The sequence below is a fragment of the Oncorhynchus kisutch genome, linkage group LG18 (assembly GCF_002021735.2).
Source record: "Oncorhynchus kisutch isolate 150728-3 linkage group LG18, Okis_V2, whole genome shotgun sequence".
Lineage (NCBI taxonomy): Eukaryota > Metazoa > Chordata > Actinopteri > Salmoniformes > Salmonidae > Oncorhynchus > Oncorhynchus kisutch.
In genome coordinates, this window is record NC_034191.2 from 8,764,387 (window position 1) to 8,782,732 (window position 18,346).

At 45.8% G+C, this 18,346-nt stretch overlaps 2 protein-coding genes across 5 annotated transcripts in view; both read right to left on the reverse strand.

The window, feature by feature from the left end:
* Positions 1–600: 600 nt before the first annotated feature.
* On the reverse strand, positions 601–12,763 carry c18h3orf33 (c18h3orf33 homolog (H. sapiens)). 4 transcript variants are annotated; one of them, XM_031795379.1, is made up of 6 exons: positions 12,576–12,729; positions 12,358–12,417; positions 11,631–11,767; positions 10,545–10,561; positions 3,546–3,709; positions 601–1,409 (listed from the first exon to the last, which is right to left on the reverse strand). In XM_031795379.1, exons 1-6 carry the CDS (start codon positions 12,684–12,686, stop codon positions 1,155–1,157), a joined length of 744 nt encoding a protein of 247 aa, XP_031651239.1. In that variant the 5' UTR covers positions 12,687–12,729; the 3' UTR covers positions 601–1,154. The 4 variants fall into 4 exon arrangements, with proteins under 4 accessions (XP_031651239.1, XP_031651238.1, XP_031651240.1 ...); XM_031795378.1 differs by lacking the exon at positions 10,545–10,561 and having other exon boundaries at positions 11,614–11,767; positions 12,576–12,763; XM_031795380.1 differs by lacking the exon at positions 10,545–10,561 and having other exon boundaries at positions 11,614–11,767; positions 12,388–12,417; positions 12,576–12,727.
* A 709-nt stretch (positions 12,764–13,472) lies between these two features.
* LOC109878824 (acetyl-coenzyme A transporter 1) overlaps positions 13,473–18,346 on the reverse strand; it is a 22,642-nt gene continuing 17,768 nt past the window's right edge. Inside the window, 2 exon segments of the mRNA XM_074933770.1 lie at positions 13,473–16,048; positions 16,186–16,401. Of these exon segments, the coding sequence (XP_074789871.1) occupies positions 15,881–16,048; positions 16,186–16,401 (384 nt within the window). The 3' untranslated portion in view covers positions 13,473–15,880.

Sequence of the window (18,346 nt, forward strand, 5' to 3'; positions counted from 1 at the left end):
ACTCTGGTCCACTTCACTCTGGTCCACTTCACTCTGGTCCACTTCACTCTGGTCCACTTCACTCTGGTCCACGTCGCTCTGGTCCACTTCACTCTGGTCCACGTCGCTCTAGTCCACGTCAGAAGTTGTCTACCTCTTTAGCTGAACATGAGAACCATTCAATAGTCTTCAATATTTACATCAATCATCTTCATAATGGAATAGAATAAATAGAACAATTTTAATAATAACAACAACAAATCAAATACTAACTGTACTAATAGCACATAAACAATTGTTTAGAGACTGAAAATCAATAGAAGAGATATTTTGGTGGGACTTCAGGTATTCAATTTGAATGTGAAATATGTAAAAATACATATTCTTCGAAATGATACGTCAATGTTATTATATTGATTGAATAACTAATTTCTATATACAGATGGGCATAATTTAAATATATTAGCATGAAATTACCCTCTATCCAACCAGTGCTTTCTGAGGTACCTCCACAAAGAGAATTTGTAAATCGCACCCATCACAATCTCCCATCAATGGCTTTTACATGCAGCATTACTTATTCATGATTGAACATCTAGAATATAAAACACAATGCAGAAATGAATTAACCAATGCATATTTATTTCACATGCGTTTGATGTAGATATGTGGATTTCTGACAGCCAGGTTTCTTTAAATAATAGAATGAAACATCAACATATTCTGACCTACGAAGGGGAACACCAACTGTAAGTAGACTGGTTTCTATTCTGTCTTGTCATTGCCGTGTCAGTGCGTTTAATGTCCAACGATATATATCAACTTTAATAAGCAAGTGGGTCAAAACATTTTGTCCCATGTCTACAATTTTGTCGATACCCCCATTCGTTTGAGACATCGTTTCACTTTTCCCCGAAAGTAAAGAACAGGAGAAAAGATTGTTTGTACAGATAATCGTGTGAATATTGTCCATTTTCTATTTTCAGAGCAATCTCTGGGCAATCAGTTGACAAATAGATGATCTACTTCTCAAACACAGACACATAATGACACAGTTGTATTCTGAGACGGGCCTGAGCCTTGCAACATTCATGAACTTACTTTCAAGCCTAATTGAAATCAGTCAAGCAGTCAGTCAAGCAATCAGTCAGTTAGTCAGTCAACCAACCAACCAATCATGTCCACTTGAAGATCCTCCTGATGAGTCTGACCAGTGAGTTGTCCCAAACAGCCTGTGAGGTCCTCTCCCATAGGCTATCCTCTTTCCACATGCCTCGCCCCTTCCGCTCGGCCTTGACCTCTGCCTTGAGCAGCCGTTGGTGGAGCCGCAGGTAAAGGTGGGACTGAGGATGGAGTCCAGAGACTGGGACAGTGCGTGCCAGACCCAACCTCAACACCTCCTCATTCAGACACAGACTCCTCAATGACCCCTGGGGGAGAGAGAACAGAGGGAGGTTAATACCACATCTGTAGGTTTCATTGTCTTCAACATTCAGTTAATTCATAGCCATAAAGAGAGTAACAGTGTCCTGAAGATACCAGAGTCAGTAACTAACTCATCTTAGTCCACTCAGACAGTAAGGCTGCGTTTACACCAGCAGCCCAATTCTGATCTTCTTTTACACTAATTGGTCTTTTGACAAATCACATCAGATCGTTTCACATCAGATCTTTTTCAGAGCTGAACTGATTGGTCAAAAGACCAAATTAGTGACAAAAAAAAATCTAAAATTGGGGTTCCTGTTAAAATGCAGCCTCACTGACCCTGCTACGAGAGACCAGACAGTAACTGACCCCGCTACGAGAGACCAGACAGTAACTGACCCCGCTACGAGAAACCAGACAGCAACTGACCCCGTTACCAGAGACCAGACAGCAACTGACCCTGTTACCAGAGACCAGACAGCAACTGACCCCGTTACCAGAGACCAGACAGTAACTGACCCCGCTACGAGAGACCAGACAGTAACTGACCCCGTTACCAGAGACCAGACAGCAACTGACCCCGTTACCAGAGACCAGACAGCAACTGACCCCGTTACCAGAGACCAGAGAGCAACTGACCCCGTTACCAGAGACCAGACAGCAACTGACCCTGTTACCAGAGACCAGACAGCAACTGACCCTGTTAGCAGAGACCAGACAGCAACTGACCCTGTTAGCAGAGACCAGACAGCAACTGACCCTGTTACCAGAGACCAGACAGCAACTGGCCTTGCTACCAGAGACCAGACAGCAACTGACAATGTTAGCAGAGACCAGACAGCAACTGACCCTGTTAGCAGAGACCAGACAGCAACTGACCCTGTTAGCAGAGACCAGACAGCAACTGACCCTGTTAGCAGAGACCAGACAGCAACTGACCCTGTTAGCAGAGACCAGACAGCAACTGACCCTGTTAGCAGCGACCAGACAGCAGCTAAACCCGTTACCAGAGACCAGACAGCAGCTAAACCTGTTACCAGAGACCAGACAGCAGCTAAACCTGTTACCAGAGACCAGACAGCAGCTAAACCTGTTACCAGAGACCAGACAGCAGCTAAACCTGTTACCAGAGACCAGACAGCAGCTAAACCTGTTACCAGAGACCAGACAGCAACTGACCCTGTTACCAGAGACCAGACAGCAACTGACCCTGTTACCAGAAACCAGACAGCAACTGACCCTGTTACCAGAGACCAGACAGCAACTGACCCTGTTACCAGAGACCAGACAGCAACTGACCCTGTTACCAGAGACCAGACAGCAGCTAAACCTGTTACCAGAGACCAGACAGCAGCTAAACCTGTTACCAGAGACCAGACAGCAGCTAAACCTGTTACCAGAGACCAGACAGCAGTTAAACCTGTTACCAGAGACCAGACAGCAGCTAAACCTGTTAGAGACCAGACAGCAACTGACCCTGTTACCAGAGACCAGGCAGCAACTGACCCTGTTACCAGAGACCAGACAGTAACTGACCCCGCTACGAGAAACCAGACAGCAACTGACCCTGTTACCAGAGACCAGACCACAACTGACCCTGTTACCAGAGACCAGACAGCAACTGACCCTGTTACCAGAGACCAGACAGCAGCTAAACCTGTTACCAGAGACCAGACAGCAACTGACCCTGTTACCAGAGACCAGACAGCAACTGACCCTGTTACCAGAGACCAGACAGCAGCTAAACCTGTTACCAGAGACCAGACAGCAGCTAAACCTATTCCCAGAGACCAGACAGCAGCTAAACCTGTTACCAGAGACCAGACAGCAGCTAAACCTGTTACCAGAGACCAGAAGACCTGCCAGGTGAGAGACACATACAGACCAGACAGCAACTGACCCTGTGTTTTCCAGAAATCCCGGTTGAAGAATGACAGATTTCCTGGTTATCCTGGGAAATCTCCAACCGGAATTTCGTGAAAACCAGGGAATTTATTGCAAATTCCCTGAATTTTGAAACCCTGCTGACAGACACAGACAGCAACTGACCACGCAGACAGACAGACAGACAGACAGTAACTGACCCGGCAGACAGACAGACAGTTATTGACCTGACCGACAGACACCAGACAGTAACTGACCCGGCTAACAGACACCAGACAGTGCAGTGTCTCCTCCTCTCTGCTGACCAGTTTGAGCCACACCGTCTGGGCCGGGCTCAGGTGCTGCTCCAGCCACACCCTCCCCTCTGGGGTCAGCTCCACCCCCGCCAGGCGCACAGCCAGTGGATACACACGACCACCACCTGAGGAGAGAAGACCTGCCAGGTGAGACACACAACCACCACCTGAGGAGAGAAGACCTGCCAGGTGAGACACACGACCACCACCTGAGGACAGAAGACCTGCCAGGTGAGACACACGACCACCACCTGAGGAGAGAAGACCTGCCAGGTGAGAGACACATACAGTACACCTGAGGAGAGAAGACCTGCCAGGTGAGACACACATACAGTATACCTGAGGAGAGAAGACCTGCCTGGTGAGACACACATACAGTACACCTGAGGAGAGAAGATCTGCCTGGTGAGACACACATACAGTACACCTGAGGAGAACCTGAGGAGAGAAGACCTGCCAGGTGAGACACACATACAGTACACCTGAGGAGAGAAGACCTGCCAGGTGAGACACACATACAGTACACCTGAGGAGAGAAGACCTGCCAGGTGAGACACACATACAGTACACCTGAGGAGAGAAGACCTGCCAGGTGACACACGACCACCACCTGAGGAGAGAAGACCTGCCAGGTGAGAGACACATACAGTATACCTGAGGAGAGAAGACCTGCCTGGTGAGACACACATACAGTACACCTGAGGAGAGAAGACCTGCCAGGTGAGTCACACATACAGTACACCTGAGCTAAGGAGTTCCTAGCTATGGCTGTGGTCTATTGCATAGACCTGAAGGTGGCACAGTCAGGAGCTTGACAAACTGAAAGACAGACTGTTGTAAGATATAGTATCAGACATGTACTATGCAAAGATGTACAACCACAGCAGTAGAGATACTGTATTACTGAAGGCACAGGCAAGGAAATACAGTAAATAACTGTGGCCAGAGGTCAAGCCTGTGTCAAAAAACTACAGGAGGTCAAAGTGACAAAGCTATAGAGAGAGTCTACTAATCTCTTTAACTAGAGGAGAGCGTCTCCCTGGTCTCAGACGGAGCTGTAAGAGCACTTTCTAATACCCTCTAAGTCAGTTTGACTGCAGGGCAGAAGCATAACGTAATACTGCAGCTAGCCCTCTTCTCTTAACAGGCTTACTTTGCTAACTCAGTCCGATGAAGGGAGCTGAACTAAGTCTTGTAAACGTTTATGGTCCAGTGCCCTTGAATGCGGGCAGAAGGCATGACACTCACGTTTAGAAAAAATAAATGTTGGTCTAAATTAGATAAAGATTAAAAAGATGTTGACGTTTCAGTCACAATGACCTTTATCAGATATCAAGCCATGATCCAATACCTATCAAATCAAATGAATTGGATTAAAATAGTGTTTACTTTCATTTGAGGAAAATATATATAAAACTGTCTCTACAGGAGAGACCAAACATTAGGTTGACTACGACACTTCATCAAAGCCAACCGTCTCTACAGGAGAGACCAAACATTAGGTTGACTACGACACTTCATCAAAGCCAACCGTCTCTACAGGAGAGACCAAACATTAGGTTGACTACGACACTTCATCAAAGCCAACCGTCTCTACAGGAGAGACCAAACATTAGGTTGACTACGACACTTCATCAAAGCCAACCGTCTCTACAGGAGAGACCAAACATTAGGTTGACTACGACACTTCATCAAAGCCAACCGTCTCTACAGGAGAGACCAAACATTAGGTTGACTACGACACTTCATCAAAGCCAACCGTCTCTACAGGAGAGACCAAACATTAGGTTGACTACGACACTTCATCAAAGCCAACCGTCTCTACAGGAGAGACCAAACATTAGGTTGACTACGACACTTCATCAAAGCCAACTGTCTCTACAGGAGAGACCAAACATTAGGTTGACTACGACACTTCATCAAAGCCAACCGTCTCTACAGGAGAGACCAAACATTAGGTTGACTACGACACTTCATCAAAGCCAACCGTCTCTACAGGAGAGACCAAACATTAGGTTGACTACGACACTTCATCAAAGCCAACCGTCTCTACAGGAGAGACCAAACATTAGGTTGACTACGACACTTCATCAAAGCCAACCGTCTCTACAGGAGAGACCAAACATTAGGTTGACTACGACACTTCATCAAAGCCAACCGTCTCTACAGGAGAGACCAAACATTAGGTTGACTACGACACTTCATCAAAGCCAACCGTCTCTACAGGAGAGACCAAACATTAGGTTGACTACGACACTTCATCAAAGCCAACCGTCTCTACAGGAGAGACCAAACATTAGGTTGACTACGACACTTCATCAAAGCCAACTGTCTCTACAGGAGAGACCAAACATTAGGTTGACTACGACACTTCATCAAAGCCAACCGTCTCTACAGGAGAGACCAAACATTAGGTTGACTACGACACTTCATCAAAGCCAACCGTCTCTACAGGAGAGACCAAACATTAGGTTGACTACGACACTTCATCAAAGCCAACCGTCTCTACAGGAGAGACCAAACATTAGGTTGACTACGACACTTCATCAAAGCCAACCGTCTCTACAGGAGAGACCAAACATTAGGTTGACTACGACACTTCATCAAAGCCAACCGTCTCTACAGGAGAGACCAAACATTAGGTTGACTACGACACTTCATCAAAGCCAACCGTCTCTACAGGAGAGACCAAACATTAGGTTGACTACGACACTTCATCAAAGCCAACCGTCTCTACAGGAGAGACCAAACATTAGGTTGACTACGACACTTCATCAAAGCCAACCGTCTCTACAGGAGAGACCAAACATTAGGTTGACTACGACACTTCATCAAAGCCAACCGTCTCTACAGGAGAGACCAAACATTAGGTTGACTACGACACTTCATCAAAGCCAACCGTCTCTACAGGAGAGACCAAACATTAGGTTGACTACGACACTTCATCAAAGCCAACCGTCTCTACAGGAGAGACCAAACATTAGGTTGACTACGACACTTCATCAAAGCCAACCGTCTCTACAGGAGAGACCAAACATTAGGTTGACTACGACACTTCATCAAAGCCAACCGTCTCTACAGGAGAGACCAAACATTAGGTTGACTACGACACTTCATCAAAGCCAACCGTCTCTACAGGAGAGACCAAACATTAGGTTGACTACGACACTTCATCAAAGCCAACCGTCTCTACAGGAGAGACCAAACATTAGGTTGACTACGACACTTCATCAAAGCCAACCGTCTCTACAGGAGAGACCAAACATTAGGTTGACTACGACACTTCATCAAAGCCAACCGTCTCTACAGGAGAGACCAAACATTAGGTTGACTACGACACTTCATCAAAGCCAACCGTCTCTACAGGAGAGACCAAACATTAGGTTGACTACGACACTTCATCAAAGCCAACCGTCTCTACAGGAGAGACCAAACATTAGGTTGACTACGACACTTCATCAAAGCCAACCGTCTCTACAGGAGAGACCAAACATTAGGTTGACTACGACACTTCATCAAAGCCAACTGTCTCTACAGGAGAGACCAAACATTAGGTTGACTACGACACTTCATCAAAGCCAACCGTCTCTACAGGAGAGACCAAACATTAGGTTGACTACGACACTTCATCAAAGCCAACCGTCTCTACAGGAGAGACCAAACATTAGGTTGACTACGACACTTCATCAAAGCCAACCGTCTCTACAGGAGAGACCAAACATTAGGTTGACTACGACACTTCATCAAAGCCAACCGTCTCTACAGGAGAGACCAAACATTAGGTTGCCTACGACACTTCATCAAAGCCAACCGTCTCTACAGGAGAGACCAAACATTAGGTTGACTACGACACTTCATCAAAGCCAACCGTCTCTACAGGAGAGACCAAACATTAGGTTGACTACGACACTTCATCAAAGCCAACCGTCTCTACAGGAGAGACCAAACATTAGGTTGACTACGACACTTCATCAAAGCCAACCGTCTCTACAGGAGAGACCAAACATTAGGTTGACTACGACACTTCATCAAAGCCAACCGTCTCTACAGGAGAGACCAAACATTAGGTTGACTACGACACTTCATCAAAGCCAACCGTCTCTACAGGAGAGACCAAACATTAGGTTGACTACGACACTTCATCAAAGCCAACCGTCTCTACAGGAGAGACCAAACATTAGGTTGACTACGACACTTCATCAAAGCCAACCGTCTCTACAGGAGAGACCAAACATTAGGTTGCCTACGACACTTCATCAAAGCCAACCGTCTCTACAGGAGAGACCAAACATTAGGTTGCCTACGACACTTCATCAAAGCCAACCGTCTCTACAGGAGAGACCAAACATTAGGTTGCCTACGACACTTCATCAAAGCCAACCGTCTCTACAGGAGAGACCAAACATTAGGTTGCCTACGACACTTCATCAAAGCCAACCGTCTCTACAGGAGAGACCAAACATTAGGTTGACTACGACACTTCATCAAAGCCAACCGTCTCTACAGGAGAGACCAAACATTAGGTTGACTACGACACTTCATCAAAGCCAACCGTCTCTTCCACTAAATCAAACAGCACAGTTAGAGACCAGCAGACAGTCTACAGCTGACAGTTATGTTAGAGAGACCAGCTGACACCGTTATGTTAAAGACCAGCAGACAGTCTACGGCTGACAGTTATGTTAGAGAGACCAGCTGACACCGTTATGTTAAAGACCAGCAGACAGTCTACGGCTGACAGTTATGTTAAAGACCAGCTGACACAGTTATGTTAAAGACCAGCAGACAGTCTACGGCTGACAGTTATGTTAAAGACCAGCTGACACAGTTATGTTAAAGACCAGCAGACAGTCTACGGCTGACAGTTATGTTAGAGAGACCAGCTGACACCGTTATGTTAAAGGGACCAGCAGACACAGTTATGTTAAAGGGACCAGCAGACACAGTTATGTTAGAGACCAGCAGACACAGTTATGTTAAAGAGACCAGCAGACACAGTTATGTTAGAGAGACCAGCTGACACAGTTATGTTAGAGACCAGCTGACACAGTTATGTTAAAGAGACCAGCTGACACAGTTATGTTAGAGAGACCAGCTGACACAGTTATGTTAAAGAGACTAGATGACACAGTTATGTTAGAGAGACCAGCTGACACAGTTATGTTAAAGAGACCAGATGACACAGTTATGTTAGAGACCAGCAGACAGTCTACAGCTGACAGTTATGTTAGAGACCAGCAGACAGTCTACGGCTGACAGTTATGTTAGAGACCAGCAGACAGTCTATGGCTGACAGTTATGTTAGAGACCAGCAGACACTGTTATGTTAGAGAGACCAGCAGACGCAGTAATGTTAGAGATACCAGCTGACACAGTTATGTTAAAGACCAGCAGACACAGTTATGTTAGAGAGACCAGCAGACGAAGTTATGTTAGAGACCAGCAGACGAAGTTATGTTAAAGAGACCAGCTGACACAGTTATGTTAAAGAGACCAGCTGACACAGTTATGTTAAAGAGACCAGCAGACACAGTTATGTTAAAGAGACCAGCAGACACAGTTATGTTAAAGAGACCAGCAGACACAGTTATGTTAAAGAGACCAGCAGACACAGTTATGTTAGAGAGACCAGCTGACACAGTTATGTTAGAGAGACCAGCTGACACAGTTATGTTAGAGAGACCAGCTGACACAGTTATGTTAGAGAGACCAGCTGACACAGTTATGTTAGAGAGACCAGCTGACACAGTTATGTTAGAGAGACCAGCTGACACAGTTATGTTAGAGAGACCAGCAGACACAGTTATGTTAGAGACCAGCTGACACAGTTATGTTAGAGAGACCATCTGACACAGTTATGTTAGAGAGACCAGCAGACGCAGATATGTTAGAGAGACCAGCTGACACAGTTATGTTAGAGAGACCAGCTGACACAGTTATGTTAGAGAGACCAGCTGACACAGTTATGTTAGAGAGACCAGCTGACACAGTTATGTTAGAGAGACCAGCTGACACAGTTATGTTAGAGAGACCAGCTGACACAGTTATGTTAGAGAGACTAGCTGAAACAGTTATGTTAGAGAGACCAGCTGACACAGTTATGTTAAAGAGACCAGCTGACACAGTTATGTTAAAGAGACCAGCAGACAGTCTACGGCTGACAGTTATGTTAGAGAGACCAGCTGACACAGTTATGTTAAACAGACCAGAAGACAGTCTACGGCTGACACAATCGGGCTCCTGAGTGGCACAGCAGTCTAAGCCACTGCATCTCAGTGCAAGAGGCGTTACTACAGTCCCTGGTTCGAAAAAAGGCTGTATCACATCCGGCAGTGATTGGGAGTCCCATTGGGAGGCGCACAATTGTCCCAGCATAGGACGTCATTGTAAATAAGAATTTGATCTTAACTGACTTGCCTAGTTAAATCAAAATAAATACATTTAAAATGTTAGAGACGGTTACGTAAGAGTGCAGCAGTCTATGGGCAACAGTTACGACGCTCTAATAGGGATTAGTATAGATTTAAATGACTAATTGGGGACAGCTGCGTGAATGATGAGACTAGACTTTTCAACAGCTGGGAGGTGAATTCTAATCCTCATTATCATACTGTAATTGGCCTTTACCCTGTGGGCTCTGAGTGTGTTGGTAAAGTTGAAGGGCATGTGAACCCATCCATTCTTCCCATACCTTTAGCCAGCAGGGGGTCTACCATACCTTTAGCCAGCAGGGGGTCTACCATACCTTTAGCCAAAAGGGGGTCTACTATACCTTTAGCCAAAAGGGGGTCTACTATACCTTTAGCCAAAAGGGGGTCTACGATACCTTTAGCCAAAAGGGGGTCTACTATACCTTTAGCCAAAAGGGGGTCTACTATACCTTTAGCCAAAAGGGGGTCTACGATACCTTTAGCCAAAAAGGGGTCTACTATACCTTTAGCCAGCAGGGGTCTACCATACCTTTAGCCAACAGGGGGTCTACTATACCTTTAGCCAAAAGGGGGTCTACTATACCTTTAGCCAAAAGGGGGTCTACTATACCTTTAGCCAAAAGGGGGTCTACGATACCTTTAGCCAAAAGGGGGTCTACTATACCTTTAGCCAAAAGGGGGTCTACTATACCTTTAGCCAAAAGGGGGTATACGATACCTTTAGCCAAAAAGGGGTCTACTATACCTTTAGCCAGCAGGGGTCTACCATACCTTTAGCCAACAGGGGGTCTACTATACCTTTAGCCAAAAGGGGGTCTACTATACCTTTAGCCAAAAGGGGGTCTACTATACCTTTAGCCAAAAGGGGGTCTACTATACGTTTAGCCAAAAGGGGGTCTACTATACCTTTAGCCAGTAGGGGGTCTTCCATACCTTTAGCCAACAGGGGTCTACCATACCTTTAGCCAACAGGGGTCTACCATACCTTTAGCCAACAGGGGGTCTACCATGCATTTAGCAAGTAGGGGGTCTACCATACCTTTAGCCAGCAGGGGTCTACCATACCTTTAGCCAACAGGGGTCTACTATACCTTTAGCCAACAGGGGTCTACTATACCTTTAGCCAAAAGGGGGTCTACTATACCTTTAGCCAAAAGGGGGTCTACTATACCTTTAGCCAAAAGGGGGTCTACTATACCTTTAGCCAGCAGGGGTCTACCATACCTTTAGCCAACAGGGGTCTACTATACCTTTAGCCAAAAGGGGGTCTACTATACCTTTAGCCAAAAGGGGGTCTACTATACCTTTAGCCAAAAGGGGGTCTACTATACCTTTAGCCAAAAGGGGGTCTACTATACCTTTAACCAAAAGGGGGTCTACTATACCTTTAGCCAAAAGGGGGTCTACTATACCTTTAGCCAGCAGGGGTCTACCATACCTTTAGCCAACAGGGGTCTACCATGCATTTAGCCAAAAGGGGATCTACCATACCTTTAGCAAGTAGGGGGTCTACCATACCTTTAGCAAGTAGGGGTCTACCATACCTTTAGCAAGTAGGGGGTCTACCATACCTTTAGCAAGTAGGGGGTCTTCCATACCTTTAGCCAACAGGGGGGAGAGGACAGGGATGTAGATGGGGATGTGCTCCACCTCCAGTCCCGTCTCTGTGATGGTCTGGACTCTCCCTCTGAGGCTCACATTCTTCTCTATGAACCTCGCTGGGATCTCGGAGGCTAATCCAAACTTAGTGATCTGACGATGGGCGGTGAGGCACAAAAGACCTGGTTAGAAAATCATTCATAACCTTTGGAAGTACAACGCGTTGTAATCTGTTACACTGTACCTTCCTATGACGTCACCGTGACATAATTGTTTCGGGCAACACAAAATTGGAACCAATTACTAGTATTCTATTAACTAAACAAAACGACATATCATTATATTAGCTGAAAACAACAACAGATAAGCAATACCTTTCTAAAGCCTGGTCTGGTTGATCTGGTTAAGAAGAAAAGGCTAACTAAACAACATCAACTAGGATAAACACATCAGGCAAACAGCTCATCAACTGCCACCCTCCATCCTGAATTGACCCTGACCGTATGACCTATCCAGCCATATGGCATTTAAATTGAACAAGGGGGAATGGATCATCTCATCTCCAGTCTGGTAAAAAAAAACGCCACAATCTGTTGGCGTCTTCGAGATAATTCCCTTGACATTGGGCAGAGAATTTAGCCCGTCTTTAACATGGGTTTGTGGGAAACTCGACTCTCTACCTTCTCCTGGTGGAACATACCTGCATCACAGCTCGCTTTATATGAATAGGCTAAACTACGTACCAATTTAATACTCCTTGATATTACTATTACCCCGGCAATTGCTAGTCCAGTACTGATGTTCTAGAAGAGAAAACAGATAGATGTTAGCCAAAGATGTGTTAGCTAACGTTGGGTCTTTATTCCATTTTAACAACATCTGATCTGCGGTCTCATTTGAATGAACCGTCTTAACCCCTTCAATGGTTGCATCTGCCATTTGTATCCCATTTGGTTCTTACCCGGACAATGGTTAAATTATCGTCAGCGAACTGAGAAATTACTGAAATTATATTTTTAGACGGTGTTTCTCCTTTCTCGTCCGTCTCTGCCTCACTTCTGGACTCCGGCATGTTGTTGACATGTCTAAAAGACTACAACAGTCGCCCCGCCCACTAAGTACAGGAGGTAGCGTGGACCAAAAAACCCTACAGTACCGTCTGGTGTGGCGTTTTCATTAATATTTCATTATCTAGTCCTATTGCTGCTAAATTGAATGTTATATATATTGTGTATAGAAAATATGATGCAATAGCATCAATTAGGTGTGAGATGTGTACAAACATTCTCACGGCGTCACAAAGTACAGTATGTTATTGGAGTAATCCCGACACAAAACCATTTGAAACCACAGTGTGCATTTCTAAGACGTATTAAATATTTTCCATATATATCTTGGGAATGTCGGTACAAAAGTTCCTCAGAACATGTTACAGCATAGCGTGTGTACAAGTCCCATGGGGTACAGTCCAGAGTTAGGGTCCATTCCGTAGAAAATCCTACCGATTTAGAAAGTAAAGCAAATGTCAATTCCAAATGTTCCTCGTTGAACTACTGAAGAGAAATGGATTGCAATTTTAGTGTACTTCCCAAACTGACTGGAATTTCAATGGAATTGAACCCCAAACTCTGGTACGGTCACCCTGTAAGGTCTGATCTTTTCAACTTAAAAGTCGCGTGAACACTGGCCTCAGATAGGGTAAGGACAACTCCAACACCAAAGCAGGTTCTTTAAAACCAGCTTTTCTTGTGTGTTAGGTATCAAATATTTGTTTGCAGCAACCCATCAAAAAATGATTTGTATTCCATGTGAAAGTCAATAGCTGAACAATCTTTTTAAAAACCCTCTCTTGCGGTAATCTTGGAAAATAATGTACTTTAATTAAGCCCAAACAGACATTAAAAAAAAAATGTTAATATTCATTTAATTTAAATATTTAGTAAATCAAACAAATCATAGCTGCAGTCAAGGTCCATAAATATTTAAACATTAACCAAGTTATTATTATTTTACCTGTTTAACCACATCATATTGGGGTTTAAATTAAATAATGAATATGAGCTGAAAATGCAGACTTTTAGCTGTAATTTTAAGGTATTTACATCCAAATGAGGTGAACAGAGGAATTACAGCACTTTTTTATATATTTATGGACCTGACTGTATACATACATTTCCTTATGTAAAAGTGAATGCTGGTCTTGTATAGTTGTATAGTTGTATAGTTGTATAGGTCATATTAAAATAACTGTAAATAGTACTGGCACAGACAGGCATAAGACCATGTACAAACAGCAGCATCGCTATCACAAGTTGTAAAATAAACAGAAAATTTAAAAACTATATGTTCAAGGATAACAAGTCTCACAGTATGAAGGCGTTGCATCCGTGTGGAAAGTCCCTTACAGTATGAAGGCGTTGCATCCGTGTGGAAACTCCCTTACAGTATGAAGGCGTTGCATCCGTGTGGAAACTCCCTTACAGTATGAAGGCGTTGCATCCGTGTGGAAACTCCCTTACAGTATGAAGGCGTTGCATCCGTGTGGAAACTCCCTTACAGTATGAAGGCGTTGCATCGGTGTGGAAACTCCCTTACAGTATGAAGGCGTTGCATCCGTGTGGAAACTCCCTTACAGTATGAAGGCGTTGCATCCGTGTGGAAACTCACTTACAGTATGAAGGCGTTGCATCGGTGAGGAAACTCCCTTACAGTATGAAGGCTTTGCATCGGTGAGGAAACTCAGTGTGCAGTTTTTTGTTGTTGTTGTCCCCCACAAAGGAGAAACACCTGATTTAGGATCATCTCATTTTACCCCCCAACCCTGACTTTCACATTTAGAAACTGAGCCATATCTGAATTTGGACCTGTGGTTAGGGACAGAAATGAAGAGAGAAACAGAGAAGCTGAATGATCAGGTTTCCACACATGGATCAATATAAATGTTGTTTTTTGTGCAGCCTGATGTGGAACACAGCAGAACCCCCCCCAAAAAACACAAAAAAAACTAACTCTTGTTCATTTCAACAAATACACAGAAAAATGATCATTTCTATCACACAATCCAAACAGAACCATCATAAGTGATCCCAGATCCAGACCTGACTGGTCCCTTTCACACAACCTCTGACCTCTCATTGCTGGTTTCGAAGAAAATACTGTTGTAATCCCCCAAAATGACAGACATCTATTTAAACAGTACTGTTATAGTTTAGGCATTTCTGTCGAAGGGGCTATGGATTCCCATCAACAATACAGTTGGCATTTCTGACTCCGACATCTCAACATTTAATGTGGGTTTTTGATGACCATTGATTAGAGTATTTTCAAATATCATCCCACTTTATAATGACAGTCTGAAGAACCTAGCAAAGAACCTAGCAAAGAACCTAGCAAAGAACCTAGCAAAGATCCTAGCAAAGAACCTAGCAAAGAACCTAGCAAAGAACCTAGCAAAGAACCTAGCAAAGAACCTAGCAAAGAACCTAGCAAAGATCCTAGCAAAGAACCTAGCAAAGAACCTAGCAAAGGCACAAATAACGACAAGTGACAAGTCTAATGAAATAGTTTAAGATACCGAGAATGTGGTACGAGAAGAAGGATCATCGATTTCCCAGAGTAAATGTCTACTGTAAATATTCCCTAGCAAGAACAATTAGTTCCTTCTTTGTTTTCTTTCCAATGGGACATAAAGTAGTTGAAGGGGCAGAAGTCCTGGTGAAGACATGATGGTACAAGGAGGAAGTGGACTGTTGTTATTGACTGTTATGGTCCATAGTCATGTGGTAGCCAGACCACAGCTACAGGTATTTCAAAGAAATAAGTGCTGAAGGACAATGTACACACACCGAGCAGAGAAGAGAAGGTTGGAAAGAATGGGGACTGATAAGAGTCATCAGAGAAGGTTGGAAAGAATGGGGACTGATAAGAGTCATCAGAGAAGGTTGGGAAGAAGGGAGACTGATAAGAGTCATCAGAGAAGGTTGGGAAGAACGGAGACTGATAAGAGTCATCAGAGAAGGTTGGGAAGAATGGAGACTGATAAGAGTCATCAGAGAAGGGTGAGAAGAATGGAGACTGATAAGAGTCATCAGAGAAGGGTGAAAGAGGGACTGAGAGGGACAGAGAAAGACCAACATAGACCAACTGAAAGTGAGCGAGAGGAAAAGATAAGAGAGGAAGCGTTTATATCAGACTGTAGCTGTCTGGCGCTTGGCCTTGCTGGAGTCAGGAAAGGGGTTGTGCAGGTCAGGAGCTGGGTGAACGTTGTCATTGGCCGATCCTGCACCTCCAAGCTGCGGGGCTCTGGTCCTGTAGCCTTCTCATCCTCTTCCCTAGCCACACCCACCACGTTAGTCCTATCAACGCACACACCACCGACTCCACATAGTAACCATCCAACGACGTCACACACACACCGCCCTCCTTTACACACAGCTGTAGCGGGGAGGAGAGGGAGACAGAAAGAGACACATTCAACACAAGTGTTTCCACAAATATTCACATCTTAGCTATTCAATGAACTACGACATTATAAATGAGATATAATTGTCAGGTAATTCTCTCTCACATACCCCAGCCTCCTCTGAGGAGCCACAGCTCTGTCCGGCGGCTCCCTGGCACTCCTTAGAGGTGAGTGGGTCAACAATCCACAATGCCAGGGTGGAGGGCCAGTTTCCCCCCAGGTTGGTGACCGTGTTCAGCAGGGTCATGTAGGTCCCACCGATCACTGGGTCACTCACTTTAGCATGGAAAGCCATACAGGCCACATACATGCTGTACAGCGCCACCTGTGGGTAAGGAGGGGAAAGGCAGGAGTGGGTGGTGTCCCAAGCTGGATCAAGCGGTTATATAGTGGCCTTATTTCACATTGAAGAGCAGGAGAGAAAGGCAGGGGTAGGGAGGGAGTGAGGGAGAGAGAGAGCAGAGAATGGGAGGGAGGGAGAGAGAGAGCAGAGAATGGGAGGGAGGGAGAGAGAGCAGAGAAATGGAGGGAGGGAGAGAGAGAGCAGAGAATGGGAGGGAGGGAGAGAAGAGAAAGGAAGGGGGGAGAGAGAGCAGAGAAATGGAGGGGAGAGAGAGAAAATAGAAAGGGAGGGAGGGAGAGAGAGCAGAGAAATGGAGGGGGAGAGAGAGAGAAGAGAAAGGAAGGGGGAGAGAGAGAGCAGAGAAGGGAGAGAGGGAGAGAGAGCAGAGAATGGGAGGGAGGGAGAGAGAGCAGAGAAATGGAGGGAGGGGAGAGAGAGAGCAGAGAATGGGAGGGAGGGAGAGAAGAGAAAGGAAGGGGGAGAGAGAGCAGAGAAATGGAGGGGAGAGAGAGAAAATAGAAAGGGAGGGAGGGAGAGAGAGCAGAGAAATGGAGGGGGAGAGAGAGAGAAGAGAAAGGAAGGGGGAGAGAGAGAGCAGAGAAAGGGAGAGAGGGAGAGAGAGCAGAGAAATGGAGGGGGAGAGAGAGAGCAGAGAAATGGAGGGGGAGAGAGAGCAGAGAAAGGGAGGGAGAGAGAGCAGAGAAATGGAGGGGGAGAGAGAGCAGAGAAATGGAGGGGGAGAGAGAGAGAAGAGAAATGGAGGGGGAGAGAGAGAGCAGAGAAAGGGAGGGAGGGAGAGAGAGCAGAGAAATGGAGGGGGAGAGAGAGAGAAGAGAAATGGAGGGGGAGAGAGAGAGAAGAGAAATGGAGGGGGAGAGAGAGAGAAGAGAAAGGGAGAGAGGGAGAGAGAGCAGAGAAATGGAGGGGGAGAGAGAGAGAAGAGAAATGGAGGGGAGAGAGAGAAATAGAAAGGGAGGGAGGGAGAAAGAGAGAAGAGAAATGGAGGGGGAGAGAGAGAGAAGAGAAATGGAGGGGGAGAAGAGAGAGAAGAGAAAGGGAGAGAGGGAGAGAGAGCAGAGAAATGGAGAGAGGGAGAGAGAGCAGAGAAATGGAGGGGGAGAGAGAGAGAAGAGAAATGGAGGGGAGAGAGAGAAAATAGAAAGGGAGGGAGGGAGAGAGAGAGAAGAGAATGGAGGGGGAGAGAGAGAGAAGAGAAATGGAGGGGGAGAGAGAGAGAAGAGAAATGGAGGGGGAGAGAGAGCAGAGAAATGGAGGGGGGAGAGAGAGAGAAGAGAAATGGAGGGGGAGAGAGAGAGCAGAGAAAGGGAGGGAGAGAGAGAGAGCAGAGAAATGGGAGGGGGAGAGAGAGCAGAGAAATGGGGAAAGGGGAGAGAGAGAGAAGAGAAATGGAGGGGAAGAGGATGCAGAGAAATGGTGAGGGGGAGAGAGAGCCAGGAGAAATGGAGGGGGAGAGAGAGAAGACGAGAAATGGAGGGGGAGAGAGAGCAGAGAAAGGGAGGGAGGGAGAGAGAGCAAGGAATGGAGGGGAGAGGAGAGCAGAGGAAATGGAGGGGAGAGAGGAGAAGAGGAAATGGAGGGGGAGGAGAGAGAGCAGAGAAAGGGAGGGGAGGGAGACGAGAGCAGAGAAATGGATGGGGAGAGAGAGCCAGAGAAATGGAGGGGAGAGAGAGAGCAGAGAAATGGAGGGGGAGAGAGAGAGCAGAGGAATGGAGGGGAGAGAGAAGAAGAGAAATGGAGGGGGGAGAGAGAGAGAAGAGAAAGGGAGGGAGAGAGAGAGAGAGAGAAAGAGAGGGAGGGAGGGGAGAGAGAAGAGAATGGAGGGGGAGAGAGAGAGAAGAGAAATGGAGGGGGAGGAGAGAAGAGAAAGGGAGGGAGGGAGAGAGAGCAGAGAAATGAGGGGGAGAGA